Raw genomic sequence first — 23,912 nt, 5'->3', positions numbered from 1 at the left:
TGCCCTGGTTTTGCTTTGCTGGCACAGAGCTGCTGCTGTTGGTCATACTGTGCTCAATAGGAATGTGTGGGAATGGGATGGTTTGGTTGCTGTGCCTGGGTTCACAATCACACATGGCCTTAGGGAAGCAGTAATGGGATTTGTGGGCACTCCCAAGGCCCTGGTTTGGGATATGTGATCCCCTCGTGCTGAGGCTGGATCCCCCCAGAGGAAGATGATGCTCAGCACCCACCATGGCTTTGTTGGCATCTGCCTTTTATTGGCTGTGGAGGGAGCAGGGGGCTCAGGTGGGGTGAACCAGAGAGCGTTCTTGTATCAGGGAGGGCAGCGGGACCAAGTGGAACTAGGATGAGCAGAATGCAGACTGGGGAAAGGATGGGCATGCTCAGCCCCCTGCTGCCTTGCCACCCCTCCCTATGGCCACTGTACGGTCCCCGGCCTGCTGGCTGCATCTCAGCCCTGCTCAGTCTCATCCTTCCTGGGGCTTGGAAGCTGTTACCTCATCCACCAGCTGTGATGTTTTCCAGCCCCTGCTGTGCATCTGCAGCTGTGCCAGGGCTGGGGATGCATCCCCACTGGATGTGCTGCCAGCAGCTGGGGTGTGATACCATCCCCTGGGTACACAGGGTCCCTAAAGGCTGTGCAAGTGAACCAGAGAGAGACAACAGGGGGCAGAACTGGAGCATTTGCAGGACTGGGGTGGGGGTGGCAGAGCCCATGGCCCTTTGAGGAAGATGAGGCGAGGATGGTGGCAGCAGCTTGGAGCAGGAGACAAAGGGATGGGGATGGGGTGATGGCGGCACAGGGTCCTGTCCCATGCCAGGCTCTATAGGTCTAAGACCTCCCCTGAGTAGGCATTGGGGTCCTCATCCGAGCGCGTGGTCACCTTGAACTGCCGCCGCAGGAAGCCCCCGTAGCGCTTCTGATTGTCCCACTTGAGCTTGGGCCGGATGCGGCGCATGAAGCCCCCGTAGCGCTTGTGCAGCTCTGCCAGCTCCTGCCCCTCAGCCCCCGCACCCTCGGGCTCCTCACTCCCCCCCGGCCCCGGGTAGTTCTCAGGGGCCACCTGCTCCCCTGGACTGTGGCTGAAGCCCCCCGACTTCTTGCTGAGGCTGCCCTTGCTGTGGGTGTTGTCGCGCAGCAGGGACAGCAGCCTCCCCTTGGCCAGCGTCTTCATGAAGCCTCCGTAGCGTTTGGCTGGTGCCAGTGGCAGCTCTTCAGGGCTGGGATCCTGCTCTGGCTCTGCTTCATCATCCACCTCTGCTGGGGATGCTTCTGTCCCTTCTGTCCCCTCGGCCAGGGCCACCAATGGGGCCAGGAGTGCCAGCGCCTTCCTGCAGCTCTCCCACTCGGCGCCAGGCGGAGAGGAGCCCTGACACTGCCACAGGCACATCTGCAAGACAGTGGCTGTGACAGCACCAGCATCACCCAGCACTCGGGTACCACCACCGCATCCATCGCCATCCCATCCTCTGGATCCATGCCACCAAGCTCACAGGGAGCCAAACTTTGTGCCTTCCCAGAACCGCTAGGTGCCAGTGACCACAACCCGCAGACCATGCACCACCACCCCGCGACAACCCTGAGTTGTCCCTGCTGTTGTACCCCAATTCTGAATGCTGGGGGCTGCTCGGGGCCAACACTCACCAGGGGCTGGATGCTGCTCACGGTGCCACGTGCCTGGTTGGCACAGAGGGAGCACTGGGTTGCACAGTCAGCAGAGGCTGTTGCAGCCAGGGAGAGGTAGAGTACCAGTGCCAGCACCTGCTGTGCCATCGTGCCTCGCTGCCTGGGGAGGGTGAGAGTACACAGAGCATCACCTATCTGAACCCAGAGCTGGGAGTCATCACCTGTCCGTGCCAGAGCCTGACTGTGTGCAGCAGGCACCTATCTCTTCTGCCTGCTCCTGGAGAGCTGTGCCCGCATCCACATGACTCACCTCCAGGATCTGCTCCCAGGGGAGCGACCCAAGGGATGCTGCAGGACACTGACCCTGTGTGGGTTCACACACAAGGACCAAAGCCCCACCCCAGCCTTTGCACTGCCTGGCACGTATCATTTGCAGGCAGAGTCTCTCATTCCTTCCAGCATCACAGCTCTCTGCAATATTGCGATCGTATGTTTGTGTGGCACAGAGGGGATGAATCAGCCCTCCCCTTGGCCTTGGGGAAGAACAGTGCTGAGACAGAGCTGCTGGCAGAAGGGGATGCAGGGGATGCAGAGGCACCGGGTGACCCAACTCCAGCACAGCCTCACCCCGTGCTCCATCCCCTGCATCCCTCATCCCACCTGCTGCTTCTGCATGGGGAGGGAGAGAATGCCAATCCCACGTTTAATCCTACCTGCCGGCTGCGACCACCACCCTCCAGGCCCCGAGAGCCCTGCACGAGGCCAGGAGGGCTGCATGCCCTCCACTGTGGTTGGAGTGGGGCACCAGAACCCCCAGCAGCTCCTCCAGAACCCAGGGGCCGCAGTGCCACCAGCCCCAGGAGCAAGAGCCAACCCAACAGCATCCCACTGCCTCCGCGCCTGCTTCGATCCAAGGTGGGAAGGCATGACCCAGAGGGATCAGTTACACATTAATGACGCATATTAGAGACTATTGTATTCTTTGGCACTGTCTGCTAATGTACTCTAATTGGCGCTGATGAAGACATGTTAATGCCACGGTATTAATTCATGCTAAATTAAATTTGAATTTGAATTATCTTCACCATCGTGTGTCGAGAAATCTGAGTTCTTCAGCTGCGCTGCACAGCCCGAGTGCAGCAATGGGCACAGACAGGCACAGCAGCACTGACAGCCCCTGCTCATCTCAGTGGCACGGAGCGAGGAGAGAGGACTCACCTGCTGCTAAGGTAAATGCTGCTGTGCTATCGTGCCTGGAAGCTGCAGCCCTGTAGTGCCCCGTGCACCCGATGTGAACGTACCTCAGCACAGATGCTCCCAAGGTGCTCTGCCGTCCTGCTGCTGCAGGAGGAGGAGAGAACGGGGCAGGGAAAGGGGCAGGGCTTTAGGTGAAAGTGAGAAGAGATGCTCAAAAAAGGGAGAGACAAAAGGAAGAGGAAGAAAAATGGGGTTGGAATGGGACCTGGAGCACCCTGAGGTGAGCTCTGCCCGGAACATCCATCCTGAGGAATGCGTCTGCACGATCACAGCAGCGCTGTAAGAGACTGGGGTTGCCCTTGGTTCCTACCCATGTCCTGTGTGTGCTGCACGGCTGCTCCTTCTCTGCCCCTTTTCTGTTCAGGTTTTTGGTGCCAAGATGTAAGACAGCCCCAGGTGTGTCTGTGCACCACAGCTCTGGGTTACAGCCCCGGCTGCACCAGCACAGAGGGATGGGGAGCAACTCTGGGTGCGCAGCAGGTGGCAGAGCACAGCATGGCCACGGAGGGCTTTGCTCCCAGCCATCACCCCCTGTAGCTCTGAGCTTTTCTACACGGAGATGTCACCATGCAGTGCAGACACCTGAGCCGCGGGTGTTTCTCCCAGACAGCTTGGGATCCTACAGACACTTGTGGAGGAGCAGAGCCTGCTCCCAGCAGCTCTCTCCTCTCCTTACATTGACCTTTCGAATCACAACACACCCGGCGTTATGCCATCACCCATCCCGTTCCCTCTGCCCTCTCCCCGAGCTCAGCTTTGCTCTGGGGCTGTGCTATCTCCATATGAGCAAACAGCCATGGCATCAGCATCACCCCGAGCCCCAGCAAAGCGATGCTGTGAAACCACCGGGGGATGAGTGGGGCACCTGCAGCGACCGTGTGAGTCTTGAAATAAAGCGATAAAGCAACGAGCAAAGTGCGAGATGCTCCCAGCACGGCTGCTCAGGGATGTTTTGAAACAAACTGAGTCACACTCCCTCGAGCAGCTGTGATGCCCAGCATCAAGGTGCGTGCGGGTAAAGGGAAGGGAACCCCAAATCCATGCACCCCGTCCCTACCTGCTGCTCGCCCCGTCCCGCTGCGCTCTCAGGTCAGGCTGAGCTGGGCATGGGCCACGCTGGGTGCACACCGTACTCACCGCCCGGCGCCCGCCCGCCAGCTTTTATGGCCACCGAGTCTCCTCCTGCGGCGGGGCCCCACTCCGCTCAGCGCTGCGGAGCCAATCGGGGCGAGGAAAGCCGTGAATAATCAGCCCCGCAGCATCCCAGCCCCAGCCCTGGTGGGCTCTGTCGCTGCAGCCCCAGGGATTGGGTGTGAGCACTCCAGGTTGCTCCTTGGTCACTGCTACCCCATCGGGGTCCTCGGCATGGGCAGTAGGCAGGGGTCTCTCTTGGCTGCTGGGTGCTGAATGCAAGACCTGCCCGAGGTGTGGGAGATGGGGAGCCCCCAGCCTCATGTTCCTGGCTTGGGAAAAGCCCCAGCCTCCTGGGAAGCTTGGGAGAGGACGGAGGCCACCCAAAGGGCAAGGGGCAAACCCAAACTCCTCCTGGGGACAAACCCAAAGAGCTGAACCCAAAAGGGCTGGGGGAGAGTGGTGGTGGGAGGCAGGGAGCCCCTGCACCCTCTGCTTAGCCCCGTACCCTGGACACATTACCTCTAAGCCCATTTTGGGGATGGGCAGTACTGGGGAACACCCAACCCATGCACCGCTGTGCCCCATCAGCACTGCATCCTGACAGCCCAGTGCCCACACATTAGACCAAGGCACCCTGTCCCCATCCCATCCCATCCCATCCCCACTGCCCCACTGGCTGCAGCGCAGCCCGCCCTCTCGCCTTGAAGACGGAGCTATTTTTATCGGTGCTCAAGAGGGATGTTTCCCAGCAACCTGCCTCTCTCCCCGGCTCGAGCACCAGCTGCCGGACGCAGTGCCCGCGCTCAGCCTTCCCCGTGCACAGGGGAATGGACATGGCTGGGAGCTGGCTGCCTGCACTGCCACCACCACGTTTGGGGTGCCGCATGTGAACGGCACGTGGCATCTCATGGGTTTTGCTGGATGTGGGTTTTGGCTCACCCAGGCACCCAGGAAGCAGGGTATGGAAGGGTGAAGCAAAGGCCGAGCATCTCTCATCTCCCAGGGCTGGTGGAGGGGATGAGATCTGCGGAAGCTGTGCTGGGAGGTGGCAGTGCTGCAGGGATGGGGAGGCTCAGTCCCCATGAGGGCACAGGCAGGAGGTGTGCGGTGTTCTGGTGTGTTTTCACCCCCAGCTGAAGGTTTGCAGGCGCAGAACAAAGCCGAGAACAAAAGGCAGCCGCAAACCACAGTGGCATCCTCAGTGCTGTGTGGGCAGCCCCGGGAGGTTTCACCCTCACTACTGAGCACCACAGGGTTCCACAGAGGGTTCTCACACTGAAACCATTACATGTAGCCAGCAGCAGTCCCTATTTCATCCTGCATGTCCCCAAAACCCAACCTCCTGCTGGTGCACTTAGTTCCCATCCTGCCTTAGCGGCTCCAAGAGCCCCACCTCCAGGTGTGTGCTCAGGGATTGCAGTGTGGAGCATCCCAAAAGCAGGATCAGATCCTAGCACATGAAAGCAGGCAGCAGGATCAGATCCTAGCACACACCTGGAGCATCCCCATCCCCAGGTAATGCCCCATAGGGACTGGGGCTTCTGGAGACTGAGCTAACCCCATGGGCACGGGATGGAGCAGGTGCCTCCACCTCGCTTGCTGCAGGAAGAGATCGGGGTTCTCCCATCCCCAAAACACCGCAGCCCCCATTACTTCCTATGTGTGCAGATCTGGATGCATTCTGGTCCCTGCGGTCCGGGTGGGTGTGGGGGTGACATGGCCTTTTTGGGAAAGGTACTGCCACCAAAGCCACCCACCTGCGAGCGTAATTAATATTCATCCGTCTCTTCCTAATGGGAAACTGCCTGTGAGTCATGCTGACATTTCCCTGGGACAATGGTAATTAAGCACCTGGGTAAGAGAAATGAGCGGTAATAGAAAAGTTAAGTTCGCTTTAACTGCATCAGTTCTAAGAGGGTTCGGAGAGGAGGAGGACGAAAGTGCGAGGCACAGCGGGTGGGAGGCAGCGGCACGCAGCGTCAGCGGCACCGGGCTGTGCCCGGGGGCTGCTCCCGGCCCGGCCCCGCAGCGGTGCAAGGAGGGACCCGGTGGGGGAGGATACGGAGCAGAGAAAGGGGAGACGACAGCCGCAGGGACAGCGGCTGCGGACTGAGGGCGGCAGTGAGCGGTGTTCGGGGCTGCCTCGTGCTGAGCTGCCGTCGGCCGCACGCTGTGCCCCAGGCAGTAGGCTGGAGCAAAAGGGGCAGCCCCGCATCGCCTGCCGGGCAGGGAGGTGAAGGGCTTCCAAAGTGAACGGAGCTCGAAGCACACGCAGGAGATGCCCACGCTGGGTGCGTGCAGCCCGCAGAGCCACCGCAGGGTCTTAATCTGCGTATTTCGGGGGGATGACGGGGCGGGGGATGCGGTGCGGAGCAGAGCGGGCTCAGGGGGAACTTCACTGCTCTCTGAAAGGAGGTGGGAGCGGCTTCTGCTCACAATGGCCTCACGTTGAGGCAGGGGAGGGGCAGGTCGGGCATCAGGAGAAATTTCGCCTCGGGAAGACCGGTGCTGCTCTGGGCACAGATTGCCTAGGGTGGGTGTGGGTGTGCGGGGCGGATGTCACCATCCCTACAGGCGTTCCAGAACGTGGAGATACGGCAGCAGCGGATAGAGCGGGGCAGGCCGACCGCGCACAGCCGTTCCGTCCCCACCGTTACATAAGGCCACAAACCCCACCGGGGCGGAGCGCTCCCCACGGCCGCGGTGTTTACAGCCGCGCCGCGCGCACCAACCCGCGGGGGAGCACCTGGCCGGACGCGCGCCGCTCTTGTCGCCTTCCGCGCCGAGGCGCCCCGCAGACGGCACAGGCAGCCCCTCCCACCCCTACGGCCCCGTCAGCCCCGCGTCTTCGCCGCGATTCCCCCCCCGCGGGATGCGCCCCACCCCGCCCCGCGCCGCGCTCCCCCCCCGACAGCGCAGTGGTACGGCCCGGCGCACCGCGATTGGCCGAGCGCTTAAAGGGGCCGGCAGGGCGCGCTTTTCCGCCCTCCGATGCGGCGGCGCGTGCCCCCTCGCCCGCTCGGCGCTCCCCGGCGCGGCGCTCCGCGGGGCCAGGCGGGCGAGGGGGGGGGGGCGCGAGCGGGGCTCCCCCCGCGGCGCTGCCATGGAAACGGCGGACGGCGGCCGCCGAGGGACACAAAGGGCGGCGCGGCGGCGGCGGGCTGCGCGGCGCGGCCCCATGGCGGCGGCGGTAGCGGAGGAGGAGGAGGAGGCTGCGGCGGTGGGCCCGGGGCCGGGCGGTAGCGGCGCGGGGGCCCCTCGGTACCGCCTGCTGGCCGAGATCGGCCGTGGGGCGTACGGCGTGGTGTACGAGGCGGTGTCGAGCCGCAGCGGAGCTCGGTTGGCGGTGAAGAGGATCCGTTGCGACGCCCCCGAGAACGTGGAGCTGGCGCTGGCCGAGTTCTGGGCGCTGACCAGCCTGAGGCGGCAGCACCCCAACGTGGTGCGCTTCGAGGAGTGCGTGCTGCAGCGGCACGGCCTGGGGCAGCGCATGAGCCACGGCAACAAGCGCAGCCAGCTCTACCTGCGGCTGGTAGAGACCTCCCTGAAAGGTACCGCCCCGCACCTGCCCCGACCCCCGGCTCCTTCCTGCCCGGGTTTCCCATCCCCCGGTCCGTCCCTGTGTCCCCCTCTCTTAGGGATTCCCTCCTAGCTCGGTTCCTATAGGCTGCTGGGCTCCCCCGATGTCCTCCCCCAGCCTTCCAGCTCTGGAGCCTCCCCATGGATGCTCCCATTGTACCCTTTTTCTTTCTCTCCGTCTTTGTCACCCCATTGCTTAAATCCCTCCTGCGCTCAGGCAGCCCTCCCTGCTTTCCCCAAGCTGCCCCCAACTTGTTCAGCTCTTCTCCATCTCTTTTACTTTACAACTTTTTCCCCCACTCAGCCCTGCATTGCCCGCACTGTGCTGTGTCCCCTGACCCCATTCTCTCCCTCCCTCTGCTGCTCACAGGGACCCCTCTCCTCCTGCTTTCCTCCTCTGCAGCCCTCCTATTTTGTGTTCCCATTGTTACCTCCAGGCTCAGGCACATCCCTCTGTGCCTTCCCCATCCCTCCATCACACCCCATTTCTGCTGCTCTGCCCACTGCCACAGCCCTATGTGTGCCTTCGGTCCTGCTCCTGCGCAGCCCCATCTCCTCCAAGTGCCCTGAGGCTGTGACCCCACTTCTGTGGTGCCCTCTGTGTTCGCATGGGCTCTGGCAACTTTGGGACCATTTTCTGTGCTCTATCATCCCTGCTTCTCCATCACTCTGCTGTAGAGGGATGGCTGCCACTTCCCCTGGGTCCCCTTGGCAGCATCACACAGCTGCTGGGGTCACCTCCTGCCACCACCGATGACTGTGATGGGGACATCTCCAAAGCGCTCTCTTCCTCTGCTCCTTTGGCTGCTGTCAGGCCCAGCTCTGCCAATATGTAGTGAAGAGGTGAAAAAATACTGGAGCCCCATCTCCTGTGTGCCCCCAGTGCCTCTCCAGATGCCTGTGCCCCTTGGGGGTTTGGTGTCCCCTTGTGGAAGGCTGCAGAGCTGACCTCTGAGCAGATCCACAGCTCCCAAACCCTTGAGAACATCTCTGGACCTGTGTGTGACCCACATGGCCCTGAGCCTGGCTTCTTTTCACTCCTCACACGCACATCCAAGGCAGTGTCCCCAAGAAGGGCACTACCCTATTCTTTGTGCACCCCTGTGAAGTGGGTGCCTGCCTACCACACAGAGAGCTCCTGGTGGTTGGGGTCTCTTGCCCCACTTAGGCAGCATGTCTCAGGGAAGGCTTTTGAGGAGCTGTCAGTGCTCCCCACCCATCTGCAGGCAGGTGGAGAGCCCTCTATTCCTTGCAGAATTACCTCCCTGCTGCTGGGAGAGCTTTGCTTGCCTTAGTCCCACTTCAGCTTCTCCCTCTCTGTGCCTGCATTCCAAGTTGTGTTATCTGCCGGTCCCAGGCAGGGGCAGAGGCTGTGCTCACCACCTTCCCCACCTTTGGCTTTGATACCGTACTGATAAATATTGCTACAGCAGAGCCAGGAGAGCCCCTGAGCTGCCCGTGTTCCCTTCTTGCCCACAGCACTGCCGGCTGAGGCAGCAATGGGCACGTGGCTGTGCAGCCGTGCCATTCTGCACGACCGCAGCGTGGCTATTTACAGGCTGCACAGATGCTGTGCCAAGGCTCCCGGCTCAGGGTGTGGGGGGGGGATTAATCTGAGGCTCTTTCTACATCAGGAGCGTAACTGTCGGGATACCAGGCTATGCCAGGTCGCAGCTACAGCGTTCAGCCATCATCTCCATCGTGTTAAATTGATTATGCCATGTCTCATTTGAGGCAGAATGTGAAAAGGCACTGCAGTGCGCAGTGCTGAGCCTCAAGGAGAGGTGTGGACTTGAGCAATGTGCTCAGTGCCCCAGTGTGTGCACACCTCCAGGTTCTTGTGCATGGCTGTGTGCACTGTTAGCTGCTCCTGACACACAGCAGCGATGGGCAGAGCTGCTTTGTTCAGTGAGCAGAGCTGGGGCTGTGCTCCATGGCACGTCGCCCACGGGTCCAGGTGCCTGGCTTCATGCTGCTGGCTCCCTTCTCTCCAGTACAACGTCTTTGCACAGTGGGAGTTAGAGGTTCCATGCAGCACTGGGGAGTGGGAGGCTGGTTCTGCTGGCATTAGATTGTTCCCAGTGATGCTAAGCAAATTAGCAAGCTGCTAATGAGCTCCCAGGACAGGCTGCAGGGTAGTGGCTGTGGGGATGGAGGGTTGCACACTTGGTGCCGGAGCTCTGGGCTCTTGTCTGTATCCCTTCAGCTCTTGGCAGCTTCTCTTGCTAAACTCTCATCTTTAAGAAGTGGCTTGCCAGCTCTTTATGTTTAAAGCTGTTTGTTTTGATGGCAGGAAGATGATTTAACAACTCAAACACTTTCACATTATAGAAGGAAAATGAGGAAATATTACTCTTGGCTTCAACCTCTCCCAGCAGCGCTCCACCCAAAGTGAAGTGCACCGTGCTCCCAGCTACTGCTGGGTCAGCGGCGTCCTCCCTGTGCCTGCGGAGCTGTGGGGCCACATCTTGAATCTGAGCCTTTGTTATGCTGAGCCCAAACCTCAGCATGTCAAAGCCAGCGGGTCTTTGCTGCTTTCCCCTTGGGATGGGGCTGCTGGGAAATGCTGTCTCCTCCCACCTGTGTTCTGTGCTGTGATGCTCCCATCTCTGTGCACATGGCACTGCTGTGGTTCCTCGTGCTGCAGGCTGACAGGAGCTCCCTGATCCCTCGTGCTAGGCACTGTGCTCAGCATTTTGCAGACCCCAGGTGGGAGCTGTTGCCTCCCTTCCCCCCCCTCCACCCCACATCCCAGCTCTACTCCTCATGCTCTGCTGAGGGCGGGGAGGTGCAGCCAAATCTTTGTGTTGTGCAGGATTTGATTTCCATAGCAGTAGCCATGGATACAGACTGTTTGTGCAAATAACCAGTATTCCCACCCACACCAATCGCTGACCATTGTGGATGCCAGAGAGCCTGGGGCTCGATGGTGCTGGTAGTGCTTGGCTCTACCTGCTGCTGGGAGTTTGCTTTCCCAGATGATCTGCAGGCCTTTGCTAAGAGAGAAAAAAATAACTTGGTAAAGTAGGTGGAGTTCTTGAAGTGGTTTCCAGACACTCAGACTTGCCTGTGCTTTGCTGACTGTGGTAGAGGCAGTTGGATCCATCAGCATGGCTGAGATTGCACTTAAACATAGTTGGCTACTTGAGCTTCCAGTTTGTTCTCTTTGAAGACCTGTTGGTGTTTCACTAGAGCTGTAGGAAAGGGGCAGAGCTCTCTCAGCACAAAGACAGTGCCTAAGCAGCGTGCATCTGGCCTGAGAGCAGCTGGTGTGCTGCAGGACTCTGGCCCTGGCAGTGTTGGGTGTGTGGGTGACTCCACTGCTTCCCTGGGCAGCCTGCCCCAGTGCATCTCGTTCCTAAAACCTTTACTATCTTCATAAACCAGCCTCGTGTCTTGCCCTTGTTCTGAGTTAGTGTGGACACCTTCCAATGTGCCTGTCAGAACTCACTCTTTGTTTCTTTTTGCTCCATTTTGGTAAGGTGAGAGGATCCTGGGCTACGCGGAGGAGCCTTGCTACCTCTGGTTCGTCATGGAGTTCTGTGAGGGGGGGGACCTCAACCAGTACGTGCTCTCACGACGACCCGACCCTGCCACCAACAGGAGCTTCATGCTGCAGCTCACCAGTGCCATCGCCTTCCTGCACAAGAACCACATTGTCCATCGGGACCTGAAGCCAGACAACATCCTGATCACAGAGAAGTCCGGCACCCCCGTTCTCAAGGTGGCTGACTTTGGGCTCAGCAAGGTCTGTGCTGGTCTGACAGCTCGAGGCAAGAAGGGTGGCCACGAGAACAGAAATGTGAATGTGAACAAGTACTGGCTGTCTTCGGCTTGTGGCTCTGATTTCTATATGGCCCCCGAGGTCTGGGAGGGGCACTACACTGCCAAGGCTGACATCTTCGCCCTCGGTATCATCATCTGGGCCATGATTGAGAGGCTCACCTTCATTGATGCTGAGACCAAGAGGGAGCTGCTGGGGACTTACATCAAGCAGGGGACTGAGATCGTGCCCGTCGGGGAAGCGCTGCTAGAAAACCCAAAGATGGAGCTGCACATCCCTCAGAAACGCAGGACTTCCATGTCTGAGGGCATCAAGCAGCTTCTGAAAGACATGTTGGCTGCTAACCCGCAGGATCGACCTGATGCCTTTGAGCTTGAAACCAGAATGGACCAGGTTACATGTGCTGCTTAAATTCAGGGCAGGGCACTGCTGTGCTTTGCAGCTGGGTAAGTGATCGGTAGTTTTTATATTATTCTGTCTGCTGTCCAGCCTGTTAATGCACTTTGTAGTGACACAATGGAGTCCTTTATGTTCCCAGAGCTATTTCTATAGTGACTCATCAGAGCTCTGTTTCTGAGTGGTGCTTTTTTTCCCACCTATTCTGTTGCAGCAGTACAGTAGAGGTGAGAAGCAATGAGCAGCTGCATGTCCTGGTGCTGCCCAAAGCCCAGGCACAGCTCTGCTCCTTGGGGCTGGGCTGGGGAAGCATGTTGAACACCTGGCATCAGCTTTGGGTGTGTTGGTCCCTTCCAGAGACAGGGAAGGAGCTGCCCCTTCTGTCTCCTCCATGTGCTGTGATTTCAGCAAAGCTATGAGAGCTCTTATCTCTCAAATACGGTGCTCCTTCCCCACTGATATTAGGGTAGGGCAGCTCAGGTCTTGGCTGGCCTGCAGGGGAGGCACTGAGCTGAGTGGCAGGTGGGTTCTGGCACAGACGTGACTGTTTTCCTTGCTTTCACTTGCAGAGCATGTGCATCCATCTCATTTCATTTCCTTGCTAAAGGCAGGACTTCAGTGCCAAGCACAGTTGCATAAACCCAGTGGGATGCTTTGGTGTTTAACATCCGAGCTGAGATCTGGGTCTGCTCAGGAAGGAAGCTTACAGAACATCTGTGCTCAGATGGAGCTTAGTTCATGCAGAGTCCCTCCCTTTTCCCCCAGGCTCAGGTTCTAAATAGTCCTGAACTTGGCTTCTGCTGCGTCCTGGTCCTTAGTGGAGGTCTGGAAGGACACCCATGGATGTGGGATAGCTGGTTGTGTCACTCAGCAGTGACACCAAAGGAATGAGCAGTTCTGCCTTTATGGTAAAGCTGTCTGTAAACAAGAGCTGTTACTATGGGATTCTCCTGGCCAAACACTTCAATGAAACTGGAAAATGACAGATTACAGGGTGAGGCAGATATCTTTCCAGCCCTGGTCTTTCACAGGCTGCTTCAGAGCTGGATGGTGCTGCTCCCTGACTCTTACCAGAAACCAAACAGATCCTTCTGGATCAAAGTGAAGCACAGATACAAGAGGGCAAAGAGAGCCAGAACTGCTGCTGTCACTGGCACACACCCAGCTGTCAGCTTTGTGGTCAATGGCTGTGTGCCATCCACTGCCATTGCAGGGTGCAATGGGGAAGGCAAGGCCACTTTGGCAGGAGGTGCTCCAAATTCTCCTTGCTGCTCATCTGAGTGTTCCCAAGCTCATGAGGAATGATGTGCCATCCGTGCAGAGTCTGCACACACTGCTTTGTGGTGTGCCACGTAGCTTCTGTGCTGCCTCCAGCATCTCTTGGTGGTCCTCTGCCTGGGACTGCTGCGCTCCAGCAGCCAGTATGGAATGTGCTTTTAGGGGATGGGCTGCTGGGGCTTATCCAACTCGTGGCACTCTTACCTTCTGTAGAAAGTGCTTGAAGTGAACCCCAGAGAAACAGGAATACAGAAATGGGAAGCTCCTTTGGTAGGTGTGGTGTCATCCCTCCTGGTTTGTCCAAATTGGTCCGTGAACCACCTCCTTTCCTCTCCTAGCACAAAATGCACTAAATCCCTCGAAATTTCCACCGCAACTAATTGATGTGATGTGACAGAGTCTGCCAGGGGCTGGGGTTTGGTGCTGGTCCTGGTGTGAACGTGGGTTGGGGATTAGAGCAGGGCCATGACCTGTAGCAATGCGAGTGCTTCAGGTGTGAAGAAGTCCTGGGTGCAAAGCAAGGCACCCCACCTTGCACCCTGGGGCAAGGGATGAGGCTTTTAGCAGGGCAGGGATGTGCCTGCTCAGAGCTGGGGCTGTGCAGGGAGGGTCAGGCTTTGCTGCTGCCATCTGCGATCACTCGCCCCGCTGACACGATGCTGCTGGGTTATGCAACCAGCCTTTGCCCTCCGGGGAAAATTCATCCTGCGCATATCTGCAGAATAGTACACGCAGGGATAACAAACATGGAGGGGACAGTCCTACCCTGGGGCTGTTTGCATAAAACTCAGCTGCCTTCTCAGCCCCCCCCCCCTCCATCCGTCCGCCATGAGCTGCCACTGATTGTCTGGGGGTGACGCAGCTGCAGTGGAGATGCTGTGCTTACATAAGGCAGCGTGGCCCAGATAGGAGCCTGGCACTGGCCGTATGCTCCCTGCAAACCCACAGCAGTGCACTGTGCAGCAGGAGCATTCCTCCTGTGTGCTTTTGTAGGGCAGTGGAATTGTCTGGGTGCTTTTCCTATAGGGCTTCTGAATGCATCGTGTGTGCGTATGTTCAAACCAGCCTACCTCTGTGGGGCTTTCATTTAATGCAAAGCTTAAATCGGAAGCTTGAGAAGCTTAAAATGGGATTTAGGGCAGGGCCTGAATTCTGCTCTCAGGTAATTTAAGTTGACCGGGAAACTGAAGTAACCTCTGCCTGCTTACTTTGGGCATCGCGTGCAGTGCAGGACTGGGCAGTGAGGTCCCCTTTCCAACAGCCCCAGCCCCTGTGCAGACCTGGCCCACATCATGACCTGGAAAACTGTAACCCTGATCCCGGAAATCAGATTTTCCCCCATCCTTCATCTCTTCTGATCGTGCTTTGCATCCCAGCAGCTCTGCCTTCAGTCCTGCTGCGGATGCTGCACAGACCTGCTGCTCGCCGTGCCTCTTATTCTGTTATCTTGCAAAACAGAAGGATTTGGTGTCAGCTCCCAGCCAGCACAGTGCTTCTGGCCTTGCTTTCAGCTGAGCCGGGGTTAGATGAGCTTATCACTGCCTGCCCCCCAAGGCAGCAGCATGTCCTGCAGAGGTGGGTGGCATTCCCTGGGGATAACATCTTTTCTGAGTGTTGCTTCCTCATCTCCTGAAGTACTGGTTTATCCAAACCTGAGTTTGCTGTTCCCACAGATGTGCCTTTTTGGGCAAAGGGTCAAAAGCCTTTCTTATACATCAGTGGTTGGGTTGTGCTGAGTACCTGCTGATAGCCTCCTGATTGCCATGTGACAGCCCAGCCCCGACTGCAGCAAAAGCAGTATTTCGCCCTTCCTTACTGATACAGCAAGGTTCTGTAAACTGAAAAGCAGCTGGATCTGGAGTTGTTTTGCTGTGCCTTGCTGCCCTTGCTCCCTAGGGACCTCCATTCACCCATCAGCAGTTGGAGCTCACGCACAGGTGCAAGTCCCCTCCTTGCTGGGTTGGTTTCTTGCAGCTCTGCCCTCATCTCCTCTTCCCCTGGGTCCCCTTGTGGGTGTCACTGTCTATGCCCATCATTCTCATAGCTGCCTTCCCAGGCAGTGTTTGTGCAGGATGCACTGGGCACTCATTAGCCAAGCTCATAGATCCTTAGATGCATAGAATGTCCTGAATTGGAGAAGATTCGTGTAGATCATGCAACACCTGGCTCCACACAGCACACCCAGGAAGTCGTTGAGGTGTGTGGTGCAATGGGAGTCTGTGTGCTGCTCACTAATCCTGTCACAGAAAGAAAGGGATCACAAAGGGCAGCATCGCCCACCGCCACAATTTAACACGTAAGAAAATGTGTACTTTTAATTTCTGTAAGATGCCAAACTGCAGTAGTTTTGTTCAGTGTGGAAGGCAGCTTGTTCTGTAAGTCATATTCTGTAGTGAAACAGGATTTTTGGGATAGCAGGCGGGAATGTGAATGCAGAGTGATTCGGGCTGAGCAGAGGTGCTGCCCTCAGCTTTGCCCCATGTTCTGACACTTTCTGGTGGCAGCTGAAAGTAACTGCTGGCATTTGCCTTGTTCTGTTTGCATCTGCAAAATCATAGAATCAGTGCAGCAGGGCTGATACTGAGCAAGCTCATCTGTGCAGTGGCACCTCTCTCTGATGAGCACATCTGCACAGACACCTGAGCGCTGTCAGTAAGCAGCTGACCTGTAGGAATCCACCTCTGAAGGGCAGGGATCAGTGCACGTCAGAAACAGCTCTGGCTGTGAGCTGCCAGCGAGAAGGCTGCTGTGTTTGGGTACATTGTGTCTGTTAGGGCATCAGTAAAAGTGCCCTGATGCTGCGGGAAGGGACCTCATCAGCGTGTCAGGGAAATGTTGGGCATGGTTTGTCAGTCCTGGCATGGACAGAGCAAGCCATGGGGTGACAGCAGCATGGTTAGTTCCTCTTGGCCGTGGCAGCAGCTGCAGCACCTCTGGGCCACCCTGCAGGGCACCCTTCAGGCAGTGTCACATCCATCTGGAGAGGAGCAGAGCCCTGGGCAGGGCTGGGTGGCTGCACCTCTGGCAACACGTGGCTTTGCTGCTGTGAGTCCCACATCCCTTCAGGGAAGGCTCTGGGGTTGGATTGAAGGGAGCTGCCAAGGAGCCCTGCACGTGTGTTTGTGGGAGGATGTGGGGGTACAGTGGGCTCTCAGCCCCCTCCCTCGCACCCTGCATCCCCACGCAGGGCTGGATGATGTGTGCACAAGGAGCTGCCAGCTTATGTCTTCATGCCTTGGTGAGACCCTCTGCTACCCTGAGGACCACGTTCTCATCTCCATCTGCCGTAAGCTGCACGTTAGTGTCATCCTCATCAGTGCTGCGTGAGGGCTGTGGGCTGCTGGTTCATGTTCTGCTGATGCTGAGCGAACATTCGAGCTGATTAAAACTGGAAGTGGCGTCAGCAGGGGTATTAAAAGCTCTTGAACAAGCCCAGAAACAGCATGCGTCAATGCAGCGAGCTTGGAAGCAGTCAGACCAGGATCTTCCTTGAACTGCTCCTGCTCCAGGGAGGCGTGAATAGCAGCAGCACAGCCCTACTTGCTGATGGAGCTGTACCACAGGAGGAATCTTACGGACAATTCTTCACTCTGTTGCTCCTGCCCTGGTGTCCCAGTGCCTCCCACAAGATACAGAACAGCTTCTCTCTGATCCCAGCTGAGTGCAGGCAGCCCTGGCCCCTTCCTTTAAAAGTAGATTCTGCAGGCGTGGATTTCTTTAATGGGATTTCCTGGGACTAAGGGATTTGAATCATTTGCTGGGTAGTGGTTATGGCACAGTTTGTCTGTGGAGCTGGGGGGACATGGCTGTGCTCCCAGCACCATGAAGGGAAAACCAAATTCCCCATTTTCTCCATGTTATGTTTCTCAGAGCTGAAGTTTTGGGGAAGATTCAACTGCTGTTAGTTGTGGGGAAAACTATGTCATGAAGCAGCATGCTGCCCTAGGTTTGAAGGTTTGTGCATTGTTTAACCAGGAGAAAAAAAGCTTCTGTGCAAAGCTGAGCTCTGCCTTCCCTGAGCGCGGTGCAGGGTTGCCCCTCCTGCCCCAAAATCCAGGCTCTGAGCATCCTCAGGGGCTGCACAGAGTGTGGCACTGCTCTTGGTTGCATCCAAGTGGATTTTAGCAGCCTCTTGCAGAGCACTCAAGAGCCTGAGCTGCTGCTGACGCACAGTACGAGAGGTTCAGTGTGACCCCAAAGTCCTGGTGTGTTCTGTGCTCAGTCACATACAGGTCCTCAAGGACAGTGCCATCACGGGCAGTGCTGAGGCTTTACCTTGCAGCCCATTCCTTCAGTTAAAATTTGCTTAAAAAAATCATACAATACCCTGAGTTGGAAGGGAGCCACAAGGGTTGTAGAATGGTTTGAGTTGGAATTGACCCTTAAAGGCCATCTGCCCCAAGCAGTGCACAGGGACACCCACGGCTCCATCAGTGCTCACAGCCCCCAGCCTGACCTGAGTGCCTGCAGGGATGGGGAACCCACCTCACCTCTGGGCAGCCTGTGCTACTGATTCCCTGCCCTTATCATAAAGAACAACTTCCTAATAGTGAACCTAAATATCCCTGCTGCATGTGCAGAGTTCCCCAATTCCCAATTCAGTGATTGATTGTATCTTCCTCCAGTGCACAGCATCTCCTAACTGAAGAACTAACATCCTACAGGCGGTATAATGAAGTTAATTAATTAAAGGTGGCTAAGGGGAGGAAAGTCTCACTGCAGTAACAGGGACAAAACCATGCACATATCTGATCTCTGTTTCTCCTTTCTTGTTTTTCCTGCAGGTTTATTTACCAGGGACCCATCATCTCCATTACGTGCAACAAGATAAGGGAAGGTGACAATACAAAAGATCCTCGGTCTTCAGGATCTCTGGCAATGTGAAATGTTTGGGTGTTTGTTTTGTTGGTGAGCGGTGTTTGGGGGGCACAGGGGAGCTGCAAGGGCACAGGCTGGGCACTTATCGTGCTCACCTAGACTATTGAATGAGATCCAGAACACAGAGCTGCCCTGCCCAGCTCTCCCCATGTCCCCCTGCTCTGCAGTTGGACTTTACAAGAGTTAATAGGCAGCTGTGGTCTGCTGCCAGACAGGATTGCTGAGCCCAGCCGGGCACAGGTTGGGTTTTAAAGCTATTGTTTCCACCTAGGAAATGGGTTTGCATCTGGAGTGCATTGCTTTAGAGGTGAGTCTTACAGAGAGTGCATTGCAAGCAGTAGAATGTCTTCACAGCCAGGCAGCTTCTGGGTAGGTGCATGCTGCCTGCACTAGAAACAGCTGTTGTTAGGTAGAGTAGCATAAGCTGGAAAGGCAGTGGGGAGTCAGCACTGCCCTGCGAGGGGCAGAGCCTTGTCTCCCTAATCTGGATGTCATAGAGATGTTTGTTAGGGGCACACAGCTAATGGGGAGTGTGTAGGTACATTTCGGCTGCGTACACGAGAAACTGAAAACAACCCACTACTCTGAGCCACTTGGTGCCAAACTTCAGTTGTGAGGAGCGGTGCTTGGGAGAGAAGGTTTGGCCTCAGTGGCTCATGGGCTGGATCCTGGCCTGCTGTAAAACACTTTTTCCTTCTAGGTAACTGTCTCAATAAAGTAAAGCTGGTTGTAGTTGCTTGGTTGCAGTCAATACAGCTCAGGTAAGGAGACTGGAACCTCAGGCCGATCAGTTAACACTCAGTCTCTTTGCCTATATTGTAGCAACACTAACACTCTGGGGCTGTGTTGCTTGTCTTTAGACATTGCTCACTGTAAATGCAGTGTACAGCACCACCTCTTTTCCAACCTCTGGGGCCTGGACAAGCTAAAATGTTCCCTGCTGAGCTGACGCTGTCAGCATCAGTCTGGGGGGCAGCATCACTGCCACTGTTCAGCCTCCACAGCGCCAGGGCTCAGGCAGAAGGGGGTCCCTTGGATCCCACTGCCCCCCCCCAACTGTTGGCATTGCCCTTCCCCTGGGCAGAGTTGGATGGCCCCACTCATGCCTAGCATTGCCCCAAGGGCCATGGTGAGCTGAGAACTGATCTCTCTTGTTCACAGTACAGTGTTAGTGCCCTACTCCAAACCTTCATTCCTCCACCCAATAGAGCCTTTGTTGCTTAGTGACTGTCCCTGGCATGAACTGGTGCATGCAGGAGGCTATACCCCCCTCATGGTTTACTCTTCTGGAAGGGTACCTTGCTGGGAGAAGCCAGCTTTCCAGCAGGAGGTCTGCACGCAGGACATGGAGGTGGGAGGTGAGCACTGGGGAAAGTACCCCCTCCTGGCCCATTGCAGGTTCAGGCCATCTTCAAACCACACGTCTTCACCTCAGCTTTTGCATTTCAGATGTGTTTGTAAAGCAGCTTGATGTTAGCGAGCTAGACCGTAGTGCCTTACTTAGGAGTTAGCAAACACTTCCGAGGACAAGCCCTAGGCTGCTAGCCTTTGGCCAACATGGATGTTTCCCTGTTAATTTGCCCTTTTCAAAGCATTTCTCCCTGATGATTTTGCTGCTGTTTGCGCTCGATTCCTGGACGAAGCTGCCTTGTGTTTACAGCTCCTAGCACCTCTCCTCCAATTGCTTTAGCCCAGACCAAACTTGTTCTGTGGAGCGAGGTGGCAGCATCGGGTGTCTCTGCCCACCTGGAACTGTCGAGCATCTTCTGCGGGCTGAACCCTGCGGAGGGAGTTTTTGGCATTGAGCTGCATCGCTGGGAATGTTCAAGCTTAGGATAGCAACTCCAAGGCTGGGACCAGGGCAACTCCATCCTCCTGGCTGGAGCAAAGCATCCAAGTATGGAGGGGGTTGCTGTCATGGGGGGGATCCAGTGCCCTTCCGCTGCCCTTTGGGCTTTGCGGGGTCCAAGCTGAGCCCAGCGCTGGGGGTGATTGTATGAAACTGTTTACTTCTGACTGCTGTTTACAAGAGGGAGGTGGGTTGGGGGGTGGGGAACAAGCCAAGCCTCAGGAGGATTGGGGAACACGTTATCTGCACCAGCCTGCAGCAGGGCTGGCTGTCAGCACCATGTGGGTGTGCAGGCAGCTCTGCAGGCAGCGTCGGTCTGTGGAGAGCAGAGCAGAGGGGTTAGGTGAGCTCCCCTGTGCTGCTGTGTTTGAGGCTTAACGGTGCTAGTGACAGATAAGAGTTACCCTTGTGGTCTTCCTTTACTCCTCAGGACCCAGCTCCTTCACATATCAGAGGCTCCCAGAGCCTTTCTGGAGCAATAAGATTTTAAACAAGCATTTACCATCGTTGTGGAAATCCTCTGTTGTGTGCGTCGTATGTCTCCTCTGTATGCAGTACCGAGGCTGGGTTTAAGCCTGCTGATTGCCATGGGAGGAACATGAGCTGCTTGCTCCATGCTGCAGTGTGACAATGCCACGTCCCACCTGTGGGGCATGGGGACACCCCTCCCCCCTGAAGGCAGAAGGCTTAAACCCAGACTCCAAAGTAAAGTTAATAATATTAGTAAATGAACCTGTATTACTTCCCTTTTTTTTTTTTTTTTTCCCTTGCACAGAAGCTGGTGATCTAGGACCTATGTGTAAACAACTTTATATAAATGTTTTTTTTTGTACTTGGTTTACTCGGGTTGGTGTGAGACGTTCTATTTAAGTTTTGAACACTGTGGATACCCTGATGTGTATGAGTGGCAGAGGCTTTGTAAATTAAGAGACGTTTGTGTGAATAAAGTTGTTTGATGGGGTTGAAAAGCCACACCATTTGAAATAGAGTTCCGTGCATTTGTTCCCAGCTGTGCTGTTGGCAACACGTTTGTATGGGCAGGACTCCCCACACAATTAGAGGGGGTTACATCCACCACGGTTGGACTTGGAGAGGCAAAAAGAATGAGCAGCCCTGCCTGCCACCACCAAGGAAAATACCCCACAGAGCTGATACTTCAGTAGCTACCAAACACAGCCTGTCCTTGCACAGATGCTCTAGATCCACAAGCCAAAACTCACCCTTCACAGCATCTGGAGCCCCCATGCCACCATTGGCATCCAACAATAGGAAGAGCTCAGAGAAGATGAGCTGTGACAACAAGAAACCCTCCTTCGTGCAGGGAAAGGCAGCCAGTGATGTCCTGAGTGCCAAGGACATGAGGCCACCCCTGAGCAGGCAAAGGGACACGAGGCCAAGCTGTGCCCTTGTGTGACAGCTCCCCTTGCCCAGCCATCACTGCTGTGCTGCATAATTGCTGCAAACAGACACCCAAAGCAGATGCTTCCAGCCCCATGGGGCTGGCTGGCCCCAGCTGCCACAGTGTTAACAGGCAAGTGCTGGGAGCAAGTTGTGTTCCTGCCAGGAGCTCCAGGCACCAAGTGGGGAACCTTGGGGCTGAAGGGCATAATCTGTGGGTGACACACAGTGAGGGCAGCCCTGGTGTTCGGAGCCCCAGTCCCACCTTGGAGCAACCTTCCTGCAGGGGGGGGAAGAGGCTGGAGAAGCTGCAGGATCTCTGGGTTGGCTGCAAGCAGTGGTAACACCTACAGCACAAGTGGATCATCAGCTTATGTGAAAGCACACACCCAGCAAAGCCCAGCTCTTCTGTACCAGGAGCACAAGTCCTTCCAGGGCACAGCTGTAGCAGCTGCTTTCCAGAGTGCAGCCCTCAAGAAGTCCTGCTTTCTTATATTTCCTAGAACAGTTTGTCAAAACCAGACCCCTGTCTGTGTAACAAGACAATCACCAGTGCAGCTGCCCCCTCAGCCCATTTCCCACTGGCCGAGCACATGCATGGATGGACCATTGGTCCCTTGGTGCTCCCCAACCTCCTTGGAGCAGCATAAGGGTTTGCAGCAGAAAATGCTGCTGGAATTTCCCCATTTTAAAGCTACACTGGTTAGGGGGGGGATGGCAAAACATGCTTTGCTTCTGGAGAGGTAGCTGCCCCCATGACAAGCTGTGCTCCAATGCCCTCAACAACACAGTGTTGTTAGCTTGGTTCCTGCAGATGTGGTGATGGAGCTTGGGGAGGCCAGGTCAGCTGGCACGTGTGCCACCACACTGCACAGTGAAGGTGCAGGAACAGGTGACCATGCAGCCGACAGGCAAAAAGCTTTTAAACATCATTAGCAGAAAGAGCTTGGTGTCAGTCACAAGGAGAAACATTTCACTCTGGATTTGCTCTCTGGAGACCTATTTCATATGCAAAGAGGGCTGCTAAACTCCAAAAAGACACTTCAGTTACTTGAGAGCTGAAAAAATACACCCCAACAATTCCTGGCCTTTCATCAGCCAGGCACGTGCACCTGCAAGAGCTGCACATGGCAAAGCTGTAAGCAGGAGAAAGGCAGCAGGGCCAGGGCAGGATAGGCACCAAAGAGACAATCAACAGCCACCATGGCCACCACAGCCCCAAGGCCACCAGAAAGACCAAACATCAGCAGCCGCGAGATGCTGCCGTCACCGCTGCGTCCTCCCTCTCCCTAGAGCTGCTGTGACACACGTGGTGGAAACATTTTCAAGAGCCTGCACTCCACAGAGGCTCCAGCACTTGTAGAACAGGAGCATGAAGTCAGTCGGTGCAAAGCACAAGTCCATATTTCTCTCAAGATCTCTCGAGCTTTCCAGGCAGTGAGCACTTCAGTCGTCCATGCTGGACCACTCCGGTCCCGTGGGTGGGAGGAGAACGAAGCTCACGCTGCAGCACAGGACATCCATCTCGCCTCATCCCTGAGCTGATGAATAGCTGTTCTACCCAGTGTCAGGCTGCAGCAAGTAGAGGATGAACAGCCTAACGCTGCGCAAGCCCACACACTGCGTTTAGCTGGGGGATGACTCAGACAGGGCTCTTCATGCTGGAAGAGGTGACAATGACACGAGGGCACGCTGGTGAGCGCGGGCTCTGCTGCCCATGCCATATTGCTGCAGGAGGACAACAGTGGGTCATGGGCACAGGGATGGGGCGGCTCTGGTGCTCTGCCACTGCCTCCCCACTGTGGATGGCAGTGGGGTGTCACTCATTAAATAGCCCCTGCCCCATTGCCCACAGCACTGTAACATTCTCCAGCACAGCCACTCCATCCTTTCTCCTGCAGAAATCCCTCTCAACAGCCCTAGGGATGCTGTGATACCCAGGGCAGTGAGGCAGGCAAGAAGCATCACCCAAACCTCCCCCCCAAATAAAACCACTGCTTCAGAAAAGAAAGATAACCAAGGCAGGAAAACAGATGTATTTTTGCCTGGCATCCACCCAAGCACACACACTGGTGGGGCTGCACAGGGTGCCTGCTGCTTTGCACACAGTGCAGGTGGGTATCAGCTCCTCTAACAAAAGACCCTCATCCCCAGCTTGTTTCCTGGCAGAACTAATGGCCTGTGCTCCTCTGGGAACCGAGCACTTGCAAAGAGATGCATTGGGAGGCAGCAGCAAGGGAACGAATTAAGACGTTATTTCCTCTGCCAGAGATGAAATCTTTAAACAAGCCTTTCAGCCAAGAACTTTAATATTTTTTTTTTTTCCTTAAGGTTTTGCATGGGAATCTTGTTCTCCAGAATTGCATCCGCCTCCAGCCCCACTTAGAGCTGCCAAAGCCTGCGCTTCCCTGGGGACCAGCCTGCGAGCAGCAGAGATGGATGAGTTGACTTCACCTCCACCCTCCTGCCACCAAAGCCGGGGCTTTGCAGTCTGCCCCAGCCCAGTGGATGAGCCTCAGGTACACAGCTGTGCTCTGAGCACCTCTACATGCTTCTGCATCCCTGTGCCCAGTGCAGGTTGATGTGCCAGCCTCAGGCAGGTGATAATAAGCAGGGCACAGGCTGCAGTTCTGTCTGCTGGTGCAGAAGGTGCTGTGCTCTGTGCCAGTCCTTGCTCCCTGTTCTGCGTCTGAGCATGCGTGACCTCTTTAGGAGGTTTTCATGGAAAAA

The 23,912-nt window shown here is 56.3% G+C and overlaps 2 protein-coding genes across 5 annotated transcripts; one reads left to right on the top strand and one right to left on the bottom strand.

The window, feature by feature from the left end:
* Positions 1-673: 673 nt before the first annotated feature.
* PDYN (prodynorphin) lies at positions 674-2,406 on the bottom strand. Its single transcript, XM_042891356.1, is given in 5 exon segments — positions 674-1,393; positions 1,648-1,856; positions 1,859-1,994; positions 1,996-2,045; positions 2,343-2,406. Coding segments are annotated over 5 exon segments (1,026 nt in total). The 3' UTR covers positions 674-826.
* A 4,717-nt stretch (positions 2,407-7,123) lies between these two features.
* STK35 (serine/threonine kinase 35) lies at positions 7,124-23,591 on the top strand. 4 transcript variants are annotated; one of them, XM_042891366.1, is made up of 3 exons: positions 7,124-7,571; positions 11,082-11,829; positions 23,514-23,591. In XM_042891366.1, exons 1-2 carry the CDS (start codon positions 7,124-7,126, stop codon positions 11,792-11,794), a joined length of 1,161 nt encoding a protein of 386 aa, XP_042747300.1. In that variant the 3' UTR covers positions 11,795-11,829; positions 23,514-23,591. The 4 variants fall into 4 exon arrangements, with proteins under 4 accessions (XP_042747300.1, XP_042747298.1, XP_042747297.1 ...); XM_042891364.1 differs by lacking the exon at positions 23,514-23,591 and adding an exon at positions 16,245-17,388; XM_042891363.1 differs by lacking the exon at positions 23,514-23,591 and adding an exon at positions 12,349-12,599.
* Positions 23,592-23,912: the final 321 nt, after the last annotated feature.

This window comes from Lagopus leucura, unplaced genomic scaffold (genome assembly GCF_019238085.1).
Source record: "Lagopus leucura isolate 7727_CA_CO unplaced genomic scaffold, USGS_WTPT01 130-6_obj-0_obj, whole genome shotgun sequence".
Lineage (NCBI taxonomy): Eukaryota > Metazoa > Chordata > Aves > Galliformes > Phasianidae > Lagopus > Lagopus leucura.
This window is presented reverse-complemented; position numbering and strand designations above follow the sequence as displayed.

Coding starts and splice junctions, on each gene's coding strand:
- STK35 (XM_042891366.1), top strand. CDS start 7,124: ATGGAAACGGCGGACGGCGGCCGCCGAGGGACACAAAGGGCGGCGCGG. Junction 7,572..11,081: donor GGTAGAGACCTCCCTGAAAG/GTACCGCCCCGC, acceptor CATTTTGGTAAG/GTGAGAGGATCCTGGGCTAC.